Source organism: Mandrillus leucophaeus, unplaced genomic scaffold, assembly GCF_000951045.1.
Source record: "Mandrillus leucophaeus isolate KB7577 unplaced genomic scaffold, Mleu.le_1.0 Scaffold131, whole genome shotgun sequence".
In the NCBI taxonomy this organism is placed as follows: Eukaryota; Metazoa; Chordata; class Mammalia; order Primates; family Cercopithecidae; genus Mandrillus; species Mandrillus leucophaeus.
In genome coordinates, this window is record NW_012101266.1 from 5,139,634 (window position 1) to 5,166,930 (window position 27,297).

Below are 27,297 nucleotides of genomic sequence, written 5' to 3' on the forward strand. Positions count from 1 at the left end.
CCAACCTTAGGAAATTTGGTGAATACATTTAATGAGTTCTTGAGGGAGAAGAAATTGCTTTCGAACATAAGTATATCCAAGACAAAGGAATAGTGCTGATAACTAATAGACTATAGCTCTTCAGCTGATACAGCGCACCATCCCCCAAAATGCTGGCACTCAAGACAGTACCCTCTGCTAGCGAAAATCTATGCAGGACACACAGGTTAGGCTCCTATTAGACAAAACTTTCCAATATAGTATGAAATTGACCCTTGAAATTTAAGTTCAAAAAGAGTATGAATATTTAGACATGTTTTCAGTGCGATTTCTTCAGAATGTAGACAAGGAAGAGTGACGCAGTGGAAATGATGTGCAAACAGGATTTATCTCATTGTTCTTGGTCTGAAATACACAATCACTATATTAAACAAAGCTACTAAGCCCATAAACAGAATATTCTGAACTCTTTATGTAAGAAGTTGAAATGTAGCTGTTCCACTTACATTTCTCAAGGTACCCCCAAATATTTATTAGGGTAAACTATCCATGTGTTTTTTTAAAAAAAATATGGTATGAAAAGCATCTGTGTGATGGCAGATTTAAGCCTCTGCATTATAATGGAAGCTGCGGGTTTCATGTATACACAGCCATTTTATAGTTTGTGTGTTTAAGATAAATAATCAAGCAACAGATCCAGGACAGTCTTTAGGTACAGAAGTAGGTAAATAAGGGAAGGAGAAAAATAAATTTTAAAAAAGGGAAAAGAAAAGATACAAAGGGGAAGGAAAAGAAAGCAATGCTGATTTATGATCCAAAAAAATAGTTCATGATGGCTACAAATGTGTTTAATAGCTCCTTGTAAACTCTCACTCCCTGTGTCAAATTAGCATACATAAAAAGGCTTTTTGAATATCTTAAAGACTGGCTTATACCCTGGAACTGTTTAGGTATGGAAAACATTGCCTGCTTTCTCCTGACTGGCCCCTTTGTGAAGTAAGGCAGTGTGGAGTAGATGAGCCCACAGAATTCATCCACCTTTAATGTTCCCTCATCTATGACTGAAACCAGAATATTGAACACCAAAGACTAGAAGAAAAATTGCTCAGGAGGCAAATGTCGTCTAGCTTAGACTGCCTTGAGAAAAAAAACGCACTTTGTATCTGCTCTTTTCCAACATGATACTTTGCGATCATTTCCTGTAATTGAATAGTCTTTATCAGATATTGAGAAATTAAGATCTTGAAACAAATTGAACCAGCAACCTGCCCAGCATTCATCAGTCATACTAAGACCAATTTTAACTCCCAGGTAATTTCTTAAATAGACAGAATAATTAAACTATGGGATACTCTTATGAACAAAAATCACTCCCAAGCTATGTTCTCTCTTATTTCCTTTACAAAAGGAAAGGTACTTATTAATGCTTCCGTATTAACACTTTAAGGGATGATGCTCATTCATTTTCAGGTCTTGGGGGGAGGCAACTAAAGAAGAGCTGGAACTTTCCTTTCAGCTAATGATCCTATCCATTTCAGGCTAAATCTATTCAGTGTGAAGCAGTTCAATGATTAATTGACCATCAAAATGAGGACTGGTTCAGACAGTACTTACAAAAATGTTGGCAACTTTTAAAAATAAACCATTGTAAGGGATGTTAATTTTGGAATTAATAAACCCAGAATAGATTTCACTAATTCATTCAGCAAAAACTTGTTGAGTGGCTACTGTGTCCTAGGCACTGTACTGGGCGCTATATTTGTAGCACCAAAAGAAGAAATAAATTGCTATTTTTATGAGCATGGATATAGACAAGGAAGCCAACTCCAAAGTAAAAAGTGCACCCACACTGTTTCTAGCTGTGTCCTCTGCATGTCCTGCACTCTGTGGCTGAGTGTAGGCTCACAGAGCCAACTACAAAACCAGAACTGCCCAACCTAGGAAAAGGGATCATTTCAATAAATGATGCAGACTTTCTGCTTGTCAAAAGCTCTGTGCCACACCAGTTACATATGCAAGAACCCCTTTTAGTGAATTGGGCCCTGATTATTTTCCTTCTCTCTTCCTCTCTTGTATTGATTTAATGTCTCTGTTTTTTGTCTAATTGTCTACAAACATTGTTAATAGGTTAGAGTAGTATGAAGAGGGTCTAACCTCTGGAATTACAATGACTTGTAGATATAGAGAAACAACATGATGCATTAAAGTTAACTTTCAAAATATACCTATTTATTTGTATTTTATGAGAATGATAAAGTATAACCTCAATTGATTAAAATGTGACCTTTCTTATTGGACTGACAAAACAAAAATATAGATTCCAAATCTATTGACATATGATATCACATCCACAAATGTTTGCCTATTTTTGTAGGATGATTTTGGTTGCAAAGTCTCTTAGGGAATGCACAAAAATAATACAACCTTAAAAATCAGACTAGAAAGAAGGAATATAAGTGGTTTCCTTGTAATATTTTTTTAAGCGTGGAGAGGTAATAACACATCTTTGAATTCAGACTGAGGACTACTGCTTAATGGTGCTTTTATAGGGTGGTTCTAAAATTTTTGAGAATCATGTATTGCTTTCTCTGACTGTTTAATTCACCACTGGCACGTGTTTCGTATCCTCAAGCATAAGTTTAAAAGATTACAAACCTCATGATGCTCAGTTTTTTCTTTCGAGTAAATCAGATGCATGGTTTCTCTAGATTTACATATAGAAAATCGAGATGTGGTGGGTATTAGACTAACACTTCAGTGATAGGAAGAAGAGACTGATTTCTCACATTTGTGTAAAACACTTTCCTACCTAACTACCATCTGGTCCACATTAATATCCTCTCATAGCCATAGCTTTCCATTACCAATGAGTTTTCCGTGTATTCGCAGCATATGGGCCAGGAAATCTTTCTACAGAGAATGTGTCCCTTAGGCATATATTTCCCCTAGATTACCGTATTAAGAAATGTTCTCCCTAAACCATACTTATGGCATTACCATAAAATTGCCCCTTGAACACAGTTAAATTGAAAGTGCTCAAAATGCATATCAATTCAGGTAAAAGAAATCTTGCTACTTGGAGGGGAGGTATTTTTTTTTTCTTCCTCACTTTCTCTTTCTAACTCCCTACAAGCTATTTCTAATTGTTTGCTTACTGGGCACTGAATTTTCTCTTAGACTGACCATATTAGACTATTAGAGTAGTCTTGAATTCAAGAGTGGAAAAAAAAAAGTTATGTTTTAGACCTCAATGTAAGCTGAAAGGAAATAAAGGAACTTCTATATTTCCATTTCTCAGGCTGATTTTCCTGCCCCTGTTCTCTTATCTGTATCATGACATGAGATGTGAAACTCAGAAATGTAAAAACACAAAGTCTAGAATAAAGCATTCCTTTAATTTTAAATGAACATGCTTTTAGCAGCTGGATACGATGCAGACTATTTTCAACGAATTGAATGTTTGAAGTTGTGTGAGAGCCAAACAAGTGCCATACAGAAAGGGACCTCTTCAATGTTACCAAAGCTTTGCGGCAGGATTTAAGTGTGGTGGCTCTGTAGAAGTCACTATGGCATGGACGAGCCACTTGGCTTCCTTTTTCCTGCTACGCAAAGTTTTAAGAAGATAAAAAGCTATCTTTGTTATATATGTTTTGTCTGTAATTTGCAATATTACAGTCTCCGGGGGGGAGGAAATCCAACTTCCAATAATAATTGTGAAAAAAAAAAAGAAGAATGCACTGTGCTTATTCTTATAATCTGTCTTTCTAGAGGCCAGTATTTTATTTATCATGTGCATGGTGATCATACTTCAAGGCTGGAGCTTTTGGAGTTGTTGTGAGTCTGCCCTACTTTCCACCAAAGGCACCGATTATACATGCACAGTAGTTGCCCTTATATCTTTTAAAAATTGTTCAAGAGGTTGCTCTATGTAAGCCAAAAACTCCAGTTGAAAATCACAAGGAGGTCATATTTTATTTCTGCCAGAGAGAACAGGTAGTAGAGCTTCTTTAAATCATTGTGTCAGCTTGGATCAAAGCACCTGATACAATCTGTATTTAACCTTGTGGAATGATGGAGGGAGAGCTTACGAACGAATTCACAGGAAATGGCTAGAGTTTCTGCTGTAACTCTCAACCCAGCCATTCTTCTCGTATTATCCTATGGTAGCTTATCTGAACCTCAGAAAACTATCCTTTTCTAATTTGAATCATTTTAGTCAATGCAGCCTCAAAAACGGAAACTATTTTTATTGAAATAAGACACAAAAGGGACAGCCATAATAGTGTGTAGCAGTTGAATGGGAATAGATCCCTTTGCAAAGCAATAACTACTCTCAGAAAGAGGAATGCCTGTGAAGTTGAGCTGAACCTGAAGACCAGGCACACTGTAGAACCTCCATAGGAAGGGTGCAGAGTCACTGAGTTACTTGTGACAGGGACAAGACTTACCCACTACCAGAAACCTGCCCCATCAGTCACAAACAGGATTCCTGGAGTGGCCACTTTCTGTGTTTAGTCCTGCCACGAAAATATCAGAGAAGGACACTGGCCTTTCTTGAGCACCTACTATGTGTCAGACACTATGCAAGATGCTTTCACCATTATGTCCCTATCCTCCCAACACTGAGAGGTGTCTTTATCCCCACTGGGTGCACAGGAAGAGGTTAAGTGATTCCCCAAGGCCCACCCAGCAAGTGTCAGAGATAGGATCTGACCCTTCATTTTCTAACTACAAGTTCAAGGGCTTTCTGCTGAACACACCCCACACCACCACCACCACTAAACCGTGTCGTTTCTAGGGCGGTCTCCTCTCAGTCTTACAGCCAGCTTGGGTGTCCCACCTCCAGGCCTCTGAGCAAAGGGAATGTGGGTCTCTCCGATGTTGTTTTCCTAACTGTATTTGTGATGAAAACAGGGCACTCCAGTTCCCTCTTGCCCAGCACAACCACATCAGATTCGACGGCTCAAGAGGGGTATGAGTCTAGGGGAGGAATGCTGGACTGGAAGCATCTGCTTGACTCACCTGACAGCACAGACCCTTTGGGGGCAGTGTCTTCCCATAATCACCAAGACAAGAAGGGTAAGGCCTTGGAAATGCCTCTTCCTCTCGGGGGAGAGGGAGGGAAAAGTGGGGAGGACTGTGTAACTGCTTCCAGCTGAATTTTAGCAGCATTTAAGGAACCTCCAATGCGCTATGATTGAAAGTTTCTCGAAAAAGACTGCAACCCCATCCTCTATGTGAAGCTTGATCCTAAATTATTCTCTGACCAAGGAAAACCACACAAAACAAATAATATATCCTCTGAGCTTCCTCTACCCAAAAAAGATGTGGCTTGGCCCAAAGCAGATGCTGGCTTCTGACATCCCTTGCCATTCCTCTTAGTCTCATTCTGAGATTTTTGGACCCTCTTTTCCCACCATAATGTGATGGAATGCGGTTCGGGCTTTGGCAAGTGAATGCAATTGAAGTAAAGGCCCTGTTAATCAGTGAATTGAGAAATAGCAGGGCAAAGTCTTTTCTGGCTGGTAGCATCTCTCACTCTTGCATGGTGCTGAATTTGAATAGAGCCATGGTCCTCAGACGTACTGCAATTGCTCTTAGAGGACAGTAGCTAAGACAAAAATATGTTATTTAATCAAGCAGAATTGCTATGCATTTAAAACGGAAAGGAAGCCACACTAAATGAAAGGGACTCTACTGTGAACTGTCCTAAATTCTCCTTTGCTTTCTTTGCTTAGCTGCAGACAGGAAATGTCATCTCTTTTCTTGCCATTTGCTGCTTCTGGTAACACATCCTACTTTAGTTGCAGCTGCAACCAAAGAGGCCTTTACTTGTCCAAAAAACAGTCTTGTAAATCAGAGACTGAAAAGCCCAGTTATGTTGCTGAGCTGGTTCCCCCCATTCAGAATTGTTTACTTCTATATGTTTTCAAGAGTTTCATCCAAGCGGGAGTTTGAGTTTCGAGGGCAGAGCAGCCACCGTGACCCTTGGAAGATAGTCGCTATCGCGCCCTCCCCCAGAGGGTTCTGCATACATATCTCCATCTTCACTTTTAGACAATGCTTTGTGGTCAGACTCTCAGGCTACATTTTCATCTCCTTTTTTGCTTCTCATCTCCTGAGAGTGCTGGGCGCTCTGCTTACTCTATTTGCCAAGTCAAAATGTAAAGATGGAGCCCCTTTTGTCTTGTTCTTGAGCATGTCCTCTTAACTGATTTTATTTTCTTCTGTAGAGCTCCCCTTCCCCTTAGTAATACGCCCTGCCTCAAATCTTTGTTTTTTTGTTCGTTTGTTTTTGTTTTTGTTTTTTTGAGATGGAATCTCACTCTGTTGCCTACACTGGAGTGCAGTGGCACGATCTCAGCTCACTGCAACCTCTGCTCCCCAGGTTCAAGAGATTCTCTCTGCCTGAGCTTCCCAAGTAGCTGGGATTAGAGGTGCCCGCCACCATGCCTGGCTAATTTTTGTATTTTTTTTTTTTAGTAGTGACAGGGCTTTGCCATGCTGGCCAGGCTGGTCTTAAACTCCTGATCTCAGGTGATCTGCCCGCCTCAGCTTCCCAAAGTGCTGGGATTACAGATTTGAGCTGCTGCTCCCGGCCAACTCTTTTTTTTTTTTTTTTTTTAAAGCTGGTTTTGTCTCATCAGCTTCTTTCAGTCTGAGGGATTCCCTGCTCTTTCCATCCTGAGAAAGCTCCAGATAGAAGAGAAACTGTCCCGACAGATTACAAACCTTAGCATATGCCATTATTCGTTATGTGTGGCTCCTGACCTCAGATGTGCTAGTCCTGTGTTCTCAAGAAGAGAAAACTTAGTAGAAATCACTTTGTTTTTGCCCACTGCGATTTTCTGAAACAAAATAAAACAAACAGCCTTTCCAATAAAGCATTAAATATGCCAACTAAATATCTAGCTGTTGGTTGCAGTAATTTTCTTTTCACTTCACTGAGAGGGGTAGCATGAATTTTCTGTAATCGTTAACTCCCCCCAAGGAATCGAGGTTCTCAAAGAGTCCAATTAACACTTTGACAGATCATTTTAAAATTCGGCATTGTTCATTCTCTTGGGTCTTATTATATTGACAAAGCTGGAAGCAGTCTACATATTGTCAAACAATGGTGGCAGAGGTGATTGCATGGGTGTTTAACATGATCACTGTTCTTGTGCTAGTAACTCCTTGCCTTGCCCTGTCAGATTTGAGTTTGTTTTTTACCATTGGTTGTATGTTTGATGGGGCAATGCCAATGAGTTGTGCAGAAATTTTAAACAAAAGATGTAGCTTAATGTTCCTTTTATCATAGTTTTTATGATTTTAATTTCCATTTTGTTCCAAATTGTTTTTTGTTTAATGTTCATGATTTATTTTCAACTTTTGTTTCGTTTTGCCAAGCACTGTGTGGTATGACTTGGTGATGGCGTTACTGCGTTGGAAAAGTCTTGTTCCTTTTCTGACTCATCATGGTGTCCCTTAACTTGAACCAATCTGTGATGCCCTCGCTTCTTTTCATTCCCTGATGTCGGTGCCTTAATGATGTCACATCCGTGTATGCAGCATCTCCCGGGATGCAAGAGTTTCATGGGTTTTCTAAGGGCCTGTGATGGGTGCTCTTTCTACTGGGTCGATTGTCTCATGAGAATGTGACATTTGTGTGCCCCAGCTTTAGGAGCTAAATATACTCTGGAATTGTTTCTAAAATCCATCACATTTCCCCACTAAGCAGAAAATGTGTCCACTGACCAGCTCGCTGAGGAGTCAAGTGCCCATTGCCCATTTTATTATGGCCACTGGTAAAAAGGCCAGTGAGCAAGGCATGCCCATGGCTCTCCTCTGCAGATATGCTGACTGCCAGTGAGCTGGTCCCATTCTTTGTCCACTTCATCCTCCAAACAATTCTCCATTTCCAGAGTATGTTTGCTGCGTTTTTCTTTCTTTTCCTTGCTATGTCTTTCGTCTTGATTTAATCCTGTGCGTCCCTCACATTCTGTCGAAACACCCTTCCTCACCTTGCAGCCTAACCCCCTTCTGCTACCATTGTTCTTAGCCTCCCCCTTTCAAAATAACAGACCCAAGCCCTCTGCCCCTCTGTGGAATGTTCCAAGGCTCTTTCCTTCTACACTGTGAGTAGCATTCTGATGCTGTATGTCTATACAGTCATACTAACAAAGCGTGAGAAGAGACCTGCACAGCACGCGGAAGCATTATCATAGAAAATGAAGTAATTTTCTCTCTCAGTAACTGGCCTTGCCCTTCATTACCCTACTGGCCTTGTCTAATGTCTCTTGTCCTTGCTGCTTTTCTTTAAAATTGCCTGATATCTTTCAAGCCCTGGATTCATTAGTGAAAACACAGCCAACTGCTCTGTTTTATCTCTGGGTCCCTAGATGTCTGGAGCCTCCGGAGCGAGCCCTTTAGTCACCAAGCTGATAAATGAGATGTAGCCCTGACTACTACTTTCTTGGTTCTGCCACATTAAAAAATACATATTATTTATTCCTCCTATAACTATTGAGGTGGTAATAGGTAGTTACAAAGGGGCTGTAATTACATATAAGTAAGAAAGAAAACCCAGTTTATTTTTAGATCTGGCTTATTCCCCACCACTGCTTCCCACATCAAAAGAAATAAGAGCTTTCGTTTTTAGGTTAAACAATACTGAGAACAAATAGCCACCCTTGTGCCTCTTATTCCTTACCAAAAGTAACAATACTTTAAAGCCGATTTCCAAGAAGTCTGTGAGATATGCAAGGAAGTTAGCCATGTCCAGAGCAGCCAAGAGAGCTATGTAGCATACATATAAAATGTAAATGCTGACCGCTGCTATGAGGACACAAGAATATATCCTGAACAGAATAAAAATCTCCTACTTCAGACTTTATTTTATAATAAAGAGTTATTGTGAGCTCTCAGAAAACGGACAAAATAGTAAATATAGAGCAGTTCCCATTTAATCAGAAATGCCAGAGTTGTAGTATGCTTCTATCTTTTGGGAAATCCTTAAAGTGAGATATTATCACATTATTACATTTAGTCCAGAAAATATGCCCATTACAGACAAGAATAAGATATATTATAGAAACAGAATTTAAATTAGAGGTTAAGTGAATAACCTAAAATGGATAGTAAATGTTGAATATATTTTAATCAATGTACAAGCTATTTGTGTAAGCAGTTTTTAGTTTGGGAAATAATATTCCGGTAAGATTCATAAGATGTATAAATATGATTAGTATTGTCCACATCTCACAATCCTAAATGAAATTTTATAAATCACAGAGGTTATCAATAATTCTCTTTATAGTTAATTATTTATTCTTTAAATGTGCAGTAGCCTACAGCAGTATTGCCTCTGAGGGAGATGAGCAGCACCTTACACGGGATGATTTACGTGGCAGGGATGTGATGGCCTTCAAGAGTATTGAGTCATGTGGTGGAAATTTATGCCCTTTTCATTGCTCTTTCAGTCTTCTGCATTATCTTCTTGACTATGTGAAAGGAAAAGTCTCAGTTTGGTGTTTTCTCATTAACAACTCCCTAAACTTGCTACTCTCTCTTTTTGACAAAGAGGGAATAGGGTTTGCACTGGGGCTTTGTCTTCCAGCTGCACCTAGCTGGAATTAACATTGTTTGGCTTTAAGTTAATTTTTATTTTTCTGGTTACATTTTATCTTTGAAAAGTGACACTTTTTTTTCATTTGTGATAATGATACCAAGTTTCCCTTTGAAATACATTTTAAAGGTAATTTAAATAGAAAAGTAAATAATGCAGGAGTTATGAGGGATATAAAAATACTAAGTAAATAATATGGTAGGTGAGATTCATTGTTATGATTAAAATTGTAGTATTGGTAGTTGAATGACCAAAGTTTAGGTGACTATGTACTATAGCAATTGAAGGAGTCCAGTGAAGGTTAAACTATTACCAAGAACTTTGTTCTGACATTTGGAAGAATGAGATTTGATGACCACTATAACTCTCCTGGCTGGGTATTGCAAAACCAAGTGAATACATGCGTCACTCCAAGTGTTATAATTATACAACCCAGTGCCCTTCTGATTTCTTTGCTACCTACTGAACTTTGTGTTTGGGGGTGGAAAGTTTTGTGAAATAGGAATTTAAAGTAACATGGATTTAGACTAATAAGAAATTAGCCACTCTAGGCTTGTTAAGCATCTGGCAAGTTTTTTCTCCACACCAGCAGCAAGCACCCTAGTGTGGTCTGCCGCTAGTTATTACTCAAATTGTGGCTTAGGGAAAGTTGATGTTTAGCCTTTCCACTTTTCATCTATTTTGCTGATATCCGTAAGGAATCTTGTGCTACACAGTGTTGCCCAGCCTGGCAATAGCCTACACTTGACCCTTCTTCTTTTCTCCCGTTCAAACTTTACCTATTCTAAGTTCCAAGCGCTCAGTGTCAGCTGTCTTTATTAACAGACTGAGAAATCTCATTTTAGGTGAGTATAGTTAATAATAGATCCTACCCCCGGTTACTATTACATTTTAACACTCTCCGATGCTTAAAATCTAATGGATTTGGGATTTTAAAGCACCCTGGTTCTCCCAACACAGAAGGTAATTTTTTGGCTCCTATCAAGTCATATATAAGTGATTTTATGGACAGAGAAAATTATTCCTGATGACTGTAATAAAGGAAGAAAAATAGGCCTCTCCTCTTTTCCTGACTCTTAAACTTGGGCTGAATTTTCTCTGCCATTTCTTCAGTAATATTACCGTAACGAAAACATTTTCTGAGGTGTCTGAAGCAGAATTTATCACTGGCTCTGTGGTGCAATTTGGATGCCAATAAGGAGTAAGAGGCTATATTAGAGATAGACATAGTTCCTGCCCAAGAAATATCAAACACCAAACAGATGGAGCACAGGTAGACACGAAAGCACACCAAAAGGCCTTTATGACCAACATTCTCTTTATGAAATGCCAAAATCACACACCACAGACTTTAAAAATATATATTAGACAAGTAAAGACAACTTGGCTGAACACATCAAGGACATAGAACTGTGAAACAGTTTTTCAGCTCCTTTCCTTCAGTTCTTTCCCTCAGTACCAATATTATAGCAATAACACATCACTTGACAGGGAAGACGAGGAAAATGATGGATGTTTGGTAAAGGAGTCATATTTAAAATTTTTGTGGGAGTGTTGGCAAACTCAGACTTTTATTTTTTTTTAAGCCTGAGCTTTATTTCAAGAAAAAACAAAACTCATACTAATTTGCATTCCTTTTGTTAGTAAAAATGATCCTATTGCAGTCATTTTTAAATGTAAGAATAGAGCAAGGCAGTTTCAAGGAGACTTCAGAAAAAGGGCCTTTGTCTTGGGGAGTACTAGTAATGGGAGGGTAAGGGTTTTCACTTCCACTCAACAATGGAAAATTAACTGAGTTCGGTAGAACGTGCATGGCCAGAGGCAAGGAACATGAAGAGATAGTGAATTGATTGTGATGGTTCCAAAAACTCTTTTGAATTAGAGATCACTTATTTCTGATTTTGAAGCTTAGAGGAAAGGTATCCTTCAAAGTTCATAAGAAATTTGGAACATAAGCTATTACTGTTGCTGACTATGCACAATATAATACAATTCTTAATATTTAGTTCGTCAGTATTTTTTTATTTATAAATTGTGCTATACCTGCCCCATAAAGATTTAGCATCATTTTTATTACTCTAAATTTTTAGAGATTAAACAGTTTAATTTTTAGAGAGTAAAGATTTACCATCATTTTTCTTACTCTAAACTGCCTGTAATCTCAGCTACTTGGGAAGCTGAGGCAGGGGGATTACTTGAACCAGGGAGGTGGAGGTTGCAGTCAGCCAAGATCGCACCATAGCATTCCAGCCTGGGTGACAGAGGGAGACTTCGTCTCGAAAAAAAAAAGAGATTAACAATTTTAATCACTAAAAGTTTAGACTGGGTTTAAAGAATATTTGTGGGAGTCATTTAAAGCATACTGCTTGGGAGAAGAAGAGTAGGGTTGCTAGGCAAAATATAGGATGCTCAGTTTATTTGAATTGCAGTTACACCTGAATAATATTTTTTATATTGAAACAAAACTAAATAATTGTTAGTGTAAGTATACCCCAAATACTGCATAGGACATACTTTTAACTAAAACAGTTTTGTTTATCCGAATGAACTGAGAGTACTTATACTCTTTGCTACCTGATAATTCTATAGAAGATGTTACTGATTACTTACTCAGTGAATATATAAGATCTGATTTCTATATTACATTTGACCTTTAACTCTTGGAAATATAGAATAACCCATATTCTGATATGTTTAAGAAAAAATCTTTTTCCACGAAAAATATTCTTAGCATACTTAAGTTCAGAGAATGACTATGAAATATTATATATGTGTTTGAAATGTGATAAAGAGTAATTTAAAGATTATTACTGAAAACAGGCTTTCAAATGCCACTTTCAAGTAAGGAAGGCTCAGAAATCAAATTGTTCTTAAAGAAGAGCATGGTTAAAATTATTGGTTCTCTTATGTTTTACCTAACCTCAAAATTTTAACAACTGTTATGTTAACCATATGTATTCCTTTTTCCTTCCTAAATTATATGGCTGCCCTCCTTTTTTTTTTTTTTTTTTTTTCATCTGTCATTTTCATGGCTTTGGAGGGGAAGAACTGGAATTCTGAAAGCCCTAAAAAATAATAGTTTAATAATGGTGACAATCTCATCTCAAAGAAAGGCAAGACAGCAACCTTTCCTTTGTTTCATTTTTCCTGCATTCACCAGAAATTGAACAAACATGTGCTATATATAAACCTTATGCTGAGTGTTACAGAAGATACTAATTTGAATTTCACGTAAACCTGGCATTCAGACAGCTTACAGTTTAGCGAGGGATACCCAAAGGTGATCTAAATGCTGGGGCAGAGTGAAGTCTGACGGTAAGGGAAGTCAAGGAAAGAGGGGGAGGGAGAGTACTAAGGGAGTCTAAGGGGAGGCACAACTAATTCCAAGTGGGGTACACAGGAACGACCTTGCAAAGTCTTGAAGGAAAAGTTAGATTTCACAAGAAGAAGGGCATTCCAAGCTGAATAAAGTCCATGACCAAGACACCACACTGTGAAATGACAGAGTGTGATGATAAAGAGGCAAGGAGTGTGCGGTGACTAAAGCATATGGAGGACTGGAATGGAAAATGAGATTGAAATCATAGCCTGGAACCTTAAATGCCATGACAAGGAGCTTTGGCTTTAGCGACAGGCAGTGGAGGATAGGAAGGTAGATGGTGGGAAGAAAAGGACCACAGGAGGGTAGAAGTGGGGAAAGACTAAGATAGCAAGATTGATAGGTGATACATATATAATAAATCGGTCATTTAATCATATTAGGTTATTAATTACATGTACACAATAAGTTTGGGAAGTGGAATTTTGCATCAATTTTGGATCTAAAGTGTCTATTACTACACATTGCCGGCATTTTCCTGGTAGATGCTTCTTGCCTATCTAGCTCTATCCTAGGTAAAACCCCAGGCAAGCTGAACTCCAAACTTGGGCTTCTTCCTCTCTTTAGTTAAAACAGTAGGGTTCAGCTGAGCATGGTGGCTTAATAAATAATATAATCCAGGATGCCACTGTTTATTTTTACTATATTAATATTTCTTGGTCACCTATGAGAAAAGGAATCTACATGTAGTCTCCGGCTTTTCTTTGAGAGACTGAGGAAAATGATACTGTAAGCAAGTAAGGTGCTGGGCTCTCAAATGGATGATGTGGGTTTCCATGCTTGAACGTGTGCAGGGGGAGAGGGTCCAAAGCCGAGAAGCCCATGTGGGAGGCTGTAATTGTTCTTTCAGTAGTGTGGGCATGGATGTAGATTTGATCTAATTAATTTTGTATCCTTTTGACAACTTGCTGAATTTATCTAAGGTCTTGATGAGATTATTGTGGAAAGGGTAGAAGGAAAAAAAAAAAGTTAAATGTCAGCCATGTAGAAAGCTGTTTCATCTCTCTGCCTGCCTGAATTTGCACACCAGTATTTGAATTTTCTTTTCTAGGGATACCACTAACCTTTTATTTTTTAACCTAACATTCATTTTCTCAAAAAATGAAGGACTTAAATTGTGATTATGGAGGCTTGAACTTTTGCTTTTAAAACGCCAACTTAAACCTTAGGGTATTAAAAAAAATCAGTTCACCTTCTAGAGGTGCTTCTCACCTTTAATCTCTAGCCACTTTTTCAAGCTGCATCTACTTGACATGACACTTTACCCCCACCCTTTTCCCTCAGTCTCTTCCCATTCTCTCCCATCTTTTCTACAAAAACACACACAATGACAAAGTTTTCTGACAGCTTAATGGAACTTTCAAGGACTACGGGGACTAGGTTAAGTGTGATCTTATTAACAGAACATCTGGAGTAGTTAAAAATTTGCTCTTTAATTGGTTCAATGGCACCGTGTTCATCTAGATTTTGTTTTGTCCTAACAATAAAATTGTGAAGAATCAATTTGTAGTTTGCATTATGTGGAAAAGTGGGAAAATAATATTCGCTTTGTCTCAGACCTTTCTTTCTGATAGCCTAGTTTCATCAAGTTTTTTTTTTAAAAGGCTTGTTAGAAGTTTTACTTTGCAAATTTCCCTGCTCCATAAGCACACTAGTCCACAGAGGGCAAAACAGTGGAAATCAGGCAATTTCCTGAGAATAGCTTCTCTTTTCTTGACATTAGAGATGAGAATGGCCTCAAACTACGTAGGGCTTGCTCAAACTAACTACATCACGCACGCCATTATCCTGGAAAGACAGAGGATGAAAAAGCTGGGTTCATTTGCTGGTTCCAGGGAGATGTAGGTTATGCAAGTAATAGATAAACTCTTGCAAAGCCTATGGGCTGCTCTGAGGGACTGAAAGGAGCCATGTGAACCTCATCATATGTAAATCTCTTAGCACTTTAAATTGTGGAAACACCCTGAAGTAAACTACTGAAATGCAGTTGGATATATTGAAATATACTGGGTGCACAGTAGATGGGATCTTAATTGGTGTCAGAAAGCCAATTACAGGCAATGTGAAGGTTTGTCACCCTTAATTAATATTTCTTAAGCTCTTATAAGTCTGTAGCCTGACAACTATCTTTGTAAAGAGATTCATTTTTAATGGCGTAATAAATTTTTTTCCACTCCAATTATTTTTAAATTTCATATTTTTCAAAAGGATGCATTCCTTTTCAAACAGATATCTGCAATTACTTTTTTTTTTTTTTTTTTTTACTGAAATCAGAGGCAGTCATGAACTGTATAGAAAATAATGGAAGTTCGGTATAGTCAACCACTGACAATGCTTTATTAGGAAGGAAAATGGTGTCGAGAAATTTATAGGGCAGCAAACTGCATTATGCCTAACCTTTTGGACATATTAAAGCATGTCATTTCCAGTCTTACAGCCTCTTGTTATTCATAAATAATAGATAGCACTGGACACAATCATCTGACATTTGTTAAGGTAATAAATATACCCTAAGTGCTGATGGGTCTTGCACTCCATGATTTAAAAGCACACAGCAGAAATTTAATGTAACTTAAAATGTCTTATGTAATTCTATGGATTTGCAGATTCAGTTCAACTCAGCAGATCAGTAAGCACAGAGCTCTGTTGAGTGAACTGTTGTGCTAGGCATCTTTTATTATTGTAAATCAGGACCTTACTTTGGGGAATGACACAGGAACTCAAGTCCCTCTTTTCACACCGGGAATATAAAGGAGAAGAACCTTCATGAGTTTCTTTTCTTTTGTCTAGTCATGCAGAGATGAAGGTAAAGATTTTGGCATCACCTAAACCATTCTCAAACATTGCTTAATAGCTGTAAGTTGAGATGAGGGAGTGGGTTTTGAGATGATATTAGATGCAGGCCTTTAAAGGAGGCCACTCTATCCAATGGTGGACTCCATCAAGCATTCTGCTTCTTCTGCACTTGAGAACGAGTTATGCCTGGGCTGACCCAGTCTAGGACATATGTGAGCTCTGTGGTACCAGTCACTATCTGATGGCCACAGTTACAGACATGAGGAGTATCAGAAATTCCCCCCCATGTTTTCATACCAGAGCAAATAGAGACCACAAGCATTTTTCAGCCGTTCTGGTGCAAGCAAATCGGGTTGATTCTTTTGCAGGAGTAGCAGCACAGTATTTTGCGCTATATGCCATGCTTTTGACAGATACCAAGGGAAAGTGTTAGGAATTTGATTGTCTTTCCAATAAAACAAGGTCGATTTCATATTCTTTATCAGAGCTTGATAACCACAGTAAAGAAATTATCCAATGAGACCTATTAAAGACATAGAACATACTTTGAACACCAAAGAATACTTAGTGCATTTATTTATTATTTATTTTACAGATTATTTTGAAAGTCTCGCTATATACTGCCTCAGTGGTGTCTGAGGTTGGATTTTAAAGCTAAACATTTAGATGTGTTTTCTGGAATATTATTTATGGCATTTCAGGATAGCATTTCTCAGGCTTTAGGGAACATAAGAATCATCTGGAGGCCTGGTTTCTGGGCCTAACCCAGAGATTCTAGTGCTGAAACTTTGGGCAGGACTTGAGGATTTGTGTCTCTAACTAGTTCCAGGTGATGTTAATGCTGAGTGGCACTGATTCAGGACATTTTCCACGTTGCTGATGGGCTGTCTTATTTAAGTTCACTAGTCGAGCTTTTGTTGTAGTTTTAAATCCTTATTTTTCCACTCTTGGCTAACACAGTTGAACTCTACCAAAGTGTTGCCTTAAAATAGTCTAATCTTGGACCCTGTACAAGACAGGCAACTTGTCAAACATTCTAGAAACACTGTCCTTACATTATTAATTGAGCATTAACACATTTTCTGCACAATGCCGACTGCTTTGTGTTCATTTATTCAACCTATTTCATCCTTCCAACAATGCTCATCTTATAGCCAACACTACTGGCGCCTGGAGACCGAGTGACATGCCCAAAGTCACACAGTTAGCTATTTGTAGAGCCAACATGCAAACTCAGGTCTTTATGAGCTCAAAGTTTATGTTCTTAACCAATAACACCCAGTCTCATCTTTAACCAGATCTCAAGAACTACATTTCTAGAAAATTCAAGTTGGAAGATTTAGCAGTATTGAACCAGACCTGTTTCTTCATATCTGTTTTATCTTTGTTTATAGAGAAAAATCAAAGCAAGTAATCAAATAATCCAAGCAAAGACTGGCCCAAATTTCACAATTTTTTAAAGAGGTCCACTTCTCCATTTTGTGGCTTCGATGCCCTATGAGAGAGTAAAGGAAGAAGATGGGACTAGGAAGTTGGAAAATAGAAATGCTTTGTCTAGTTTTAGAAATCACTTAGACATTGTGTTTCTAGTCTTATTTAAGAAAGCTGATGAAAGAAAACTTCAAAAAGCAGGAAAATACTCCTTGCAGACTCTGCTAAAACTTTGCCAACATAAAAGAATCATTACCTTTACAGGGACAGTAACAGTTCTAACACATGAAACCACAAACCAACATTCCAGGGCATGGCTTTTAAAAATTATCTTATCATGACCCTCAGTCTAGACATCAGTCCGTGCTCTGGCTGTAGCACTCCCATTGGCAATGCCATTTCTAAAGCAGTAGAGCAGTGGAGGAACAGTGAACTGAGCGTTCCCAGCACACAGGGAAAAATGAAGCTGTTTCTTCCCTAAAAAAATGAAATCGAATGAATTCCAGGCTCATTCTCCCTTCTATTCCTGTGATGACATCCCAACAAAAAATGCATCACTTTTAAAGGTGATGGAAGTGGAAGTGTGTTCGTCTACAGTCAATCACACCAAGCATTATTTCAATATGTGAGTTTTAAAATAGCTTCTGAATTGAGGATATTAAATAGCGAGGCCAGGAAGCTACCTCTACTTTGGCATGGTCAGTCATTAACTTTATATATCTTGAAGACCATGGCGCCTCCTGGTACCTAATCTGTAGCCTGCCAGGAAACACACACACACACACATGCACACACTTAAGGGAACAGGAAAGTTTGAGTTACAAACTCCAAGCCCATTTCCATGGCTGCTGGCATGTCCGTTTATTCCTAAGCCATCTGGTTCACATTATGCCGTAAGACAAGAAGAAGGCTGCTTCCTGCCCAGATAACCACAGAGAGTTCCCATTTCACTTTCAGTGTGGTCATCTCTTGGCTGGGGTGTGGCTTTGAGAATAAATTGTCTCCAGTTAGGGTTTTTCCCGTTTGTTTTCTTCTCCTCTTAATAGGGATTACAGCGGGCTCTGTGTGGTTAGCGGGGTGATGCTTGGCTCGTGATTAGTTCATTCATTCATACTGTCTTGCAGGACCGTGAGCCTGGCATTTTGTTGCAATAAGATTTGCAAACAAGAAAAATTGGGCTGTTAGATTCCATTCACTCAAGTTGTTATGAGGATTTCAAGGAAATTGTAGGCTTGTCTTACTATAAAGCAGAATCAAGAATCTATTTTTAGGGGATCCTACTCCGGGGCTTTTCTTGGTGTTTTGCCATCTTTCTTAGCTCTCAGACCCAACACAAACCCTCTCTGGCTCAGTAATGGAGGAAATGTCCATCCTCCTTTTTGCCTTTGCATATTTCTCTAAAGGACACAGAGAGGCTTTGTTGTCTTTGTGGTCACCGGGTCCGCTTTACACAGATGCCTATTAATCACTTCACTATGGAGACAGACACATCCATCATATCACAGCAGCTCAGAAACAGGCCGTCCAGTGAAAGGGGGTGAGAGGGGAAAGTGCACACTTAACCATTTCGAGTTAGGTTACTGGCTGCCTGGGTCTTACACACTTAGGGTGGTAATTGGGGTGGGGGTGAGTAGAGCTCCTCCTTTGTATTTAGCTTAATAGGTGTGATGGGTTTTACGTATTTTTGCTTGTCTGTTTTGCTTCACATTTTGATAGGACAGATAACATCTCCCAGCTGTTTGTGTAAGGTGCAGGGGATAAGTAGATTGAAAGTTTTAATTTTAAAAACAGTAATAATAAATGCAGGTAGACTAGCTGCGCTTTTGATGCAATGATACTGACTCTTTGAAGCCTAGAGTTTTTCGATAATGGATTCGATGTGGAACAGAGCAAGCTGAAAGTTAGCTTTCTCAGGTAAGAGAAACTGCAGATAAATTAACCAAGAACTTTCCTTCTATGAGTGGCAGATCTTCTAAACCTCTTTTTTAATCATTCAAGGCTGCCCACAGCCTTCCAAATGATGTTTCTAGCTCTTGCTCTTATATTTTCTCTACAAGTGCTCATTCATGTATGCATTCCTTTACTATTTATTTTAAAGATACTTACTGAGCACCTTTCTGCCTGAAGATTCAGTGATGAGTTTTAGCAGTCCAGGTGAGAAAAACAAGTATCATACTAGTGATGATTTTAGGATGAAGGAAATGCAGAACTCTGGGGACACTTGTAGAAGGAAGAACTTACCTGGCCTAAGGAGTCAGAGAAGGCTTCCCCATTTAAGCTGAGCCCTAAAGATAGGGTCTGATGAGTGGGAAAGTGAGTAGGGATATTCCAGGCAGAGGGAACAGCCTGTATGAGAGCCATGAAGCAAGCTAGCGTATGGAAGGGTGGCTCATGCCTATAGCCTAAGAGACTAGAAGGGAGTTAGACTATTTGCTATTACTACGGCCTTCCTTTTCCTTCCCTCCAAGCCTCAGTTCTTGTTGCTCTCTCCACTCCAGCTAAAATCCTGTGCATCTTTAAGGCTTAGCTCAAATACCATCTCCAATGTAAAGCTTTTGCCCACTGTTGAAGCAGAAGTGATATATCTCATGACATAGCCACACTTTGGATGGAGTTGTGTGCAAGCACTTGCCTTCTTCCCTGCTGGTTTATGCCTCATTCATCGTTGTCCTTCCCCGACACCTAGTGCAGTGCTTGGTAAATGTTGGCTGAAGGCAGCCACAAAGATGCTTGGAGCCAAAACCTTGTTATACTAGGAGAGTGATAATAAAGACACAACCCAACCCTAAGTTAGGGGAAAACATCATTTCTAAAGCAAATTGTCTGAGCCTGGTGCGAGGTTCCCTTTGCACAGAATAGTATCCATGAGCAGGGCTACTAGAAAACATTTTTTAAAATAAGGAATGTAGTGTTTGATATTTCAAAATTTATTAACATGGTCATCATAGGAAAAGTCAGAATTATACTGGGCTTCCTCTTGGTTTACAGTTTACAATTGTTCTTATTTTGAATCACATGTTGCAGGGCCTGGGGGCAGGGTCCTTCATAATCTTTTCATTGCTTTGGACTCTAAAGAACTTCAAATTACTTCTCTGAGGCCTCCCTCCAGCATCTGAAAACTCTCACCTCAGGAAAAAAAAAAAAAAAAAACAGTGGAGATTCTATTCTTTCTCAGTTCTGCCAATTTAAGACATGATTTCAGAGAAATTTCTAAGCCAGGGTGTGCCTTGCTTCCTGCAATAGGAAGGTGGAAAGAATAACCATTTAGTACCTTATGACTGGTGAGAAATAGCTGGTGGTTAATGAATCAATGCAAAGGATTTTTCAAATACTGTTTTCATTACTAATGCCCCATTTTCAATTGGTGAGAGCAGAAGAGGATGCAGTGGTTGGAGGAGGAAGGAATTTCAAGACCCTAGGGTAGAGAAGCCAACTCTGATTGTTCTCTCTGCAGTGGGAGGATACCTGAGGAGGGGAGTATACCACCCTCCAAGGGCCCTTCACTTGCCCAGGGCTTCCATGCAACATCTGAAGCAAGGGATATTCAGCTCTAGCCTGTTGCCATTTGCCCTTTGCCCTTTGCAGGGATGCAATTTTTTTTTTTTTCTAATTATTCAGTTCCACTGGAGCACTCAGTTGTTGCAAATAACCCATTTATCGTCATTGACTCTTTTGGATTTTTCCCAGAACTAATTTCATTTTTGAAAGTTTCTCTTCTTATTGTTTTGAGCAAATTACTGAGCACCTTTATAGATTTATTTTTATTTGTCTGATAGATGCTACTATTAAAGTTCTTTTATATGATTGGATAGAATTTATTTCCATGACTTCAAAAGCAAGGAGGTAGTCGCTCTAAAGATGACCCACTAAGTTTAGAATTTCATTTAAAAATAGCTCTACAATGTATTGAAAAGCCATTTATTCAGCAATCAAGTATTGAGTTATCCAACTAAAAGCTCTGTGGATGGCAAGGGTTATAAATGCAGAAAAAATGTGGTACTTGCCCAGGATTTGTACTCCACTGAGAATCCAACTATAATTGCCAACATTTTCCACTTTTGTTGTTTTAATTATTTCAAAATTCAGTAACTATAGGCATCCTGAAACAGTATGTGTTCCCTTATATTGCTTCGAAATCTCATATCACCTTTTTGCCTGCATTTAGAAGGCATGAAGTTTAGACCTGGAAGCACAGGTCTACTCCTCTCCAGTGGGAGACCAATAGCAAATGGAATCCAATGGAGCAGCTGCGACTATCACTTGGAAGCCCTCTGTGAGCCACTAACCCACCACTCCTCCTTTGTGGCTTCTTTTGAGCTTTAGATTTATCCAGCAAACTACAGCATTTAAGCTCTTTCCTATTTTTTATTTCCTTTGATTCTTGTAACAACCCAGTAAGGCAGTAAGATTAGGTGTGTTCACCTCATGCTACAGATTAAAAAACTGAGGCCCAGAGATGTTAAACCACTTGCCAAAAGGTCGCTCAGCCAGTAAGTGGGAGCCTGCAATTCCAAGCCCACTGAGATCTTCTCTAGCTGCTTACATCACCACCACTGACCAGTCTGCTGTTTCCAAGCCTTCACAATGGCTGTGCCACAAAGTTGACTTGATCATTTCTGTGAATGCTTCTTTGGCCTTTTTCATGATACAAGCAGAAAGCTTTAAGTTTGAAAGGCATTTCCAAAAATAACGTTTACCTTATCTTCTTCAACTGCACTTTCAACTTACTCTCTGATCTGTTTCTATCTTTGGACGTTTCTGAATTTACACCAGCAGATGAGGAAAGCCCTGTGCCTCCCCATGGATAGATGAAGAGATGCAAAAATGTTTTTAAGGCCACTCTTTATATAACAAAACGAGACGGGGGAAAAAAAATCTGTCTGAGATACCATTTTCCTGAAAGGTCAGATCCTACTTAACTTGTTAACAACCAAAAACCTGAACTCAAATATCATCCACTAAAAAAGAGTTCTTCCCAGTGAAAGAATAAGTAGCTTTCATGAGTCCAAAATAGCCAAGGACCTTCAGACATGAAAGAAGAATGATATTTGGGAGCTACAAGTAAGGCTAAGAAGCAATGGATACATGTGAAAAATTTGCAATTCTCCCAGGGAAACCAATGGATTGCTCTAGCTTTACTCTCTCCATGTTCCTTTTAAACTGAGAGGGCAATTTAAATAATAGAATGCCAAAGTCAATTATAAATAGCTTCCTATTATAATACACATTTATTGGGAATATCCAGTCCCCCTAAATTTGGTTGCCTGGAAGGGTTTCATGAAACACTCATAGCCATGAAAAACATACGTAATACACCCCTACCCCATCACTGGGATCTAGCCTGTGTTAAACTCCCACTGAAATCACCAAGTCAATGAGGGAAATTAAAACCCATTTTATCCACAGGTGTACATTTGTGTGCAATTATATGTAGGGGGTTAAAAATGATGTTCAGTAGAACCCCATACATAATCAAAATTGAAGAAAAATGAGTTGCTATTTTAGCATAATAAGGAAATGCAAATTTAAGAAAGAAAGAAAATTTTCATTAGCACACTTCCTTGGTGAATAGGTATTAAAATATATTTGAATGCAGGACACCCCGCTGTTTGGGGAGCTTCACACATAAAAGGTGTGAGTTACAGCCAAATTATCTGGCTGTTTTTTGCTTCTCAGTTTCTACCCCTTAAAAGCTGATGGAGATAAATCTGGAAATATTTGAAAAGCATCACATTTGGAAATTATTTGATATCTTACCATCTTGCACACTCTTTCCTTATGGTGAATTGCCTCAACTGCCTTTTATTACCGAGGGTATTTGTTGGGTCACAGAATCTTTATTTCTTAAGAGATATTTGCTGCTTCTACTTAAGTCACAATCCTTTGTCACAGGACAATCATTTCCACAGCAACCAACTGTGATGTCACAACTGAAGGGAGGAGGACCCTTAGGAAGGAAAGAAAAAGAGAATGTACTTTTCAGGCTAAGGTTTCTGGGTTTTAAAACCATCACTTCAGAAATCAAAATATTTTAGCAGAAAAACCCCCATGACAAAGCTTCAAGGTCTCAGCTGTGACAAAGACAACATTTCAGTAGAAGTTTAAGGGTTGCATGTTGTGGGTTTGGGAAGGGGTAGAGATTTTTATTTCCTTTCATTCTAATTCTGTGCCACTGATACCTGCCAGTAAAATACATTAAACATATTCCAGAAAGAGTTGATTTAGTAGATGAAAAATGTGTCTCCCGAGACCAGAGAAGGTACATTTTCTGTCTTGCTATCATTTCCATAATAGGAGCAATGTTTACATTTCTGCAGCCCATGCAGTGCCTCTAATATATTCGTGTTCTTTCACTCTCCAGAGGCAGGAATTGAGGTATTTGAGATTTTATTTTTTAGTGACTGCATCAAGCACTTAAGATCTGACAATTGTGATGTGTATTCTCACTTGGCATTAAAAAATAAAAGCTTCAGTGTTTGCATTTGATTAGAGTCGCTCAGCTGGGTGGCTGATTAAGCAGGAATAGCGAAAGCACCTTCCTTCGGAAACACTGAATCCTGGTTAATGTAGTGTAAGATTATGGACGGGTGTAGTCACGTAATTTTTATTAAATTGAAGAGATTAGCTCTGCTGAAAAATCTCACTGTGACAGCAAACTCTAGGTGCAATAATGGGACCTAACACTTAAACCCACTACAGGGCCCCAAACGGTCTTATTTCTAAATCTTCTTTCAGTTCCAATGAGAGAGCTTCATTCAAGCTTCATTCAAATATTCAACATATTCACCTGAAATTGAGTTTGCACTGTTGTTGTTTTTTTTTTTTTTTTTTGAGAGGTGATGCAAAATCAGCACAAACATTTGTAGTCTGTGAACTTTAGCTTTATTCTCTCAGTGTAAATAAAAACGACACACACTGTCTTTCCTCTAGTTGCTTAAAAGGCAAACATACTTTTCCCCAGACAGAGGCTCGGGTGGCCACAAGGGGGTCATCGGAAAACATCCCAACTGGAAGTCTCGAGTGTTGTGTGATTTGTTCGGTTAACATGCGTAAAATTGTTGCCTCTTCCTCCAGACTCAGGATAACTTAGTTATTCCAATTCTAGAAGGGGAAGATTAAAAAGCCATAAAGAGGGAAAGAAAGATAAATAACTTTTGAAAGCCAAAACCTCCCATATTCCATGGAGTGAAGCAGAGTAGAAAGTGCAGGTACTGGAGAGAGTGAACAGCACTTTTCCTTCCTTCCCTCCTTTCCTTCCTTCCTTCCTTCCTTTCCTTCCTTCCTTCCTTCCTTCCTTCCTCCCTCCCTCCCTCCCTCCCTCCCTCACTCGCTCCCTTCCTTCCTTTCTTTCTTTGTTTTTTGAAATGGAGTCTCGCTCTGTCGCCCAGGCTGGAGTGCAGTGGTCTGATCTCCGCTCCCTGCAACCTCCGCCTCCCAAGTTCAAGCAATTCTTTACCCTCAGCCTCCAGAGTACCTGGGATTACAAGCCCCTGCCACCACTCCCGGCTAATTTTTTTATTTTTTTATTTTTATTTTTATTTTTGGTATTTTTAGTAGAGACGGGGGTTTCACCATCTTGGCCAGGCTGATCTTGAACTCCTGACCTCGTGATCCACCTGCCTTGGCCTCCCAAAGTGCTGGGATTACAGGCATGAGCCATGGCAGCCGGCCTGAACAGCACTTTTTTAGACAACAAAGAAGGCTACAAATGGAGTCCATTTACATACTGCACACGAGGGGATTGGGGAGGATTAATTAGTTAATGTTTGGCAAGCTGAGCTTGGAAGACAAGTTGTGCAGAGGTGCTATTGTCACTTATTACTGTTATTAATTAACAAGGTGAATGCTAAACAAAAACAAGCCTCGGGGTGTGCTTTCATTTCTTAACGCCATATGCGATGTCTATTGCAGGAGTGATTCGGGAAAGTTACCTCAAAGGCCACGACCAGCTGGTTCCCGTCACCCTCTTGGCCATTGCAGTCATCCTGGCTTTCGTCATGGGGGCCGTCTTCTCGGGCATCACCGTCTACTGCGTCTGTGATCACCGGCGCAAAGACGTGGCCGTGGTGCAGCGCAAGGAGAAGGAGCTCACCCACTCGCGCCGGGGCTCCATGAGCAGCGTCACCAAGCTCAGCGGCCTCTTTGGGGACACTCAATCCAAAGACCCGAAGCCGGAGGCCATCCTCACGCCACTCATGCACAACGGCAAGCTCGCCACTCCGGGCAACACGGCCAAGATGCTCATTAAAGCAGACCAGCACCACCTGGACCTGACCGCCCTCCCCACCCCAGAGTCCACTCCAACGCTGCAGCAGAAGCGGAAGCCCAGCCGCGGCAGCCGCGAGTGGGAGAGGAACCAGAACCTCATCAATGCCTGCACAAAGGACTTGCCCCCCATGGGCTCCCCTGTGATTCCCACGGACCTGCCCCTGCGGGCCTCCCCCAGCCACATCCCCAGCGTGGTGGTCCTTCCCATCACGCAGCAGGGCTACCAGCATGAGTATGTGGACCAGCCCAAAATGAGCGAGGTGGCCCAGATGGCGCTGGAGGACCAGGCAGCCACCTTGGAGTATAAGACCATCAAGGAACATCTCAGCAGCAAGAGTCCCAACCATGGGGTGAACCTTGTGGAGAACCTGGACAGCCTGCCCCCCAAAGTTCCACAACGGGAGGCCTCCCTGGGCCCCCCGGGAACCTCCCTGTCTCAGACCGGTCTAAGCAAGCGGCTGGAAATGCACCACTCCTCTTCCTACGGGGTTGACTATAAGAGGAGCTACCCCACGAACTCGCTCACGAGAAGCCACCAGGCCACCACTCTCAAAAGAAACAATACTAACTCCTCCAATTCCTCTCACCTCTCCAGAAACCAGAGCTTTGGCAGGGGAGACAACCCGCCGCCCGCCCCGCAGAGGGTGGACTCCATCCAGGTGCACAGCTCCCAGCCATCTGGCCAGGCCGTGACTGTCTCCAGGCAGCCCAGCCTCAACGCCTGCAACTCACTGACGAGGTCGGGGCTGAAGCGTACGCCCTCGCTAAAGCCGGACGTACCCCCCAAACCTTCTTTTGCTCCCCTTTCCACATCCATGAAGCCCAATGATGCGTGTACATAATCCCAGGGGGAGGGGGTCAGGTGTCGAACCAGCAGGCAAGGCGAGGTGCCCGCTCAGCTCAGCAAGGTTCTCAACTGCCTCGAGTACCCACCAGACCAAGATGGCCCGCGGCAGAGCCGAGGACGAGCCGAGGACGCTGGGTCCTCCTCTCTGGGACACAGGGGTACGCACGAAAATTGGGCCGCGTGGTTTGGTGAAGGTTTGCAACGGCGGGGACTCACCTCCATTCTCTTCCTTCACTCTTCCCCCACACCCTACAATATAGGTCGGTCCCACAAAAGACTTCAGTTATCATCACAAACATGAGCCAAAAGCACATACCTACCCCATCCCCCATATACACACACACATGCACACAACACACACACGCACAGAGGTGAACAGAAACTGAAACATTTTGTCCATAACTTAACGGGACGTGGCCACACTGGGTTTGCGTTCCAACCTGCAAAACACAAATACATTTTTTTAAATCATGAAAATTTAAAAAGACAAAAAAAAGAATTCATTGATAATTCTAACTCAGACTTTAACAATGGCAGAAGTTTACTATGCGCAAATACTGTGAAATGCCCGCCAGTGTTACAGCTTTCTGTTACAGCAGATAAATGCCATGTTGGGCAACTATGTCGTAGATTTCTGCTCCTCCTCTCTTTTAATGAAATAACGTGACCGTTAACGCAAGTAACTCTTTATTTATTGTTCACCCTGTTTTTCCTTAAGGAAAGGACTCTTCCAGATATCATCCTATGAACAGCTCTTCCGAAAGCCCATTGAAAGTTAAAGTATTTAACGTGAAAACCATTAACTGGAATAATTGAGTTTCTTTATTTTTACAATAAATTCACTGAGTAAATAAGTTGGAGCTGGAATTCTGAGCTTTGTGTTTGGACTGTCTGGTCTGTAGCTAAAGGAAAAAGTTAGGAGAGGAATATTTATTTAAATCTATCAGTTCATTTGCTGGTCAGGTCTCTGGCCTATAAACATGCAAAAAA

General features: G+C 40.2%; 1 protein-coding gene and 1 long non-coding RNA gene across 4 annotated transcripts in view; one reads left to right on the forward strand and one right to left on the reverse strand.

Moving 5' to 3' along the window:
• SEMA6A (sema domain, transmembrane domain (TM), and cytoplasmic domain, (semaphorin) 6A) overlaps positions 1-26,793 on the forward strand; it is a 143,854-nt gene extending 117,061 nt beyond the window's left edge. For all 3 annotated transcript variants that reach the window (XM_011972857.1, XM_011972858.1, XM_011972859.1), the window contains 2 exons: positions 4,894-5,058; positions 25,104-26,793. In XM_011972857.1, the coding sequence (XP_011828247.1) occupies positions 4,894-5,058; positions 25,104-26,302 (1,364 nt within the window). In that variant the 3' untranslated portion in view covers positions 26,303-26,793. The remainder of the gene's footprint in view (positions 1-4,893; positions 5,059-25,103) is intronic.
• LOC105534169 lies at positions 984-25,417 on the reverse strand. Its single transcript, XR_001005222.1, has 3 exons — positions 25,124-25,417; positions 22,950-23,139; positions 984-1,466 (listed from the first exon to the last, which is right to left on the reverse strand). It is a non-coding gene; the product is annotated as an uncharacterized LOC105534169 (long non-coding RNA).
• Positions 26,794-27,297: the final 504 nt, after the last annotated feature.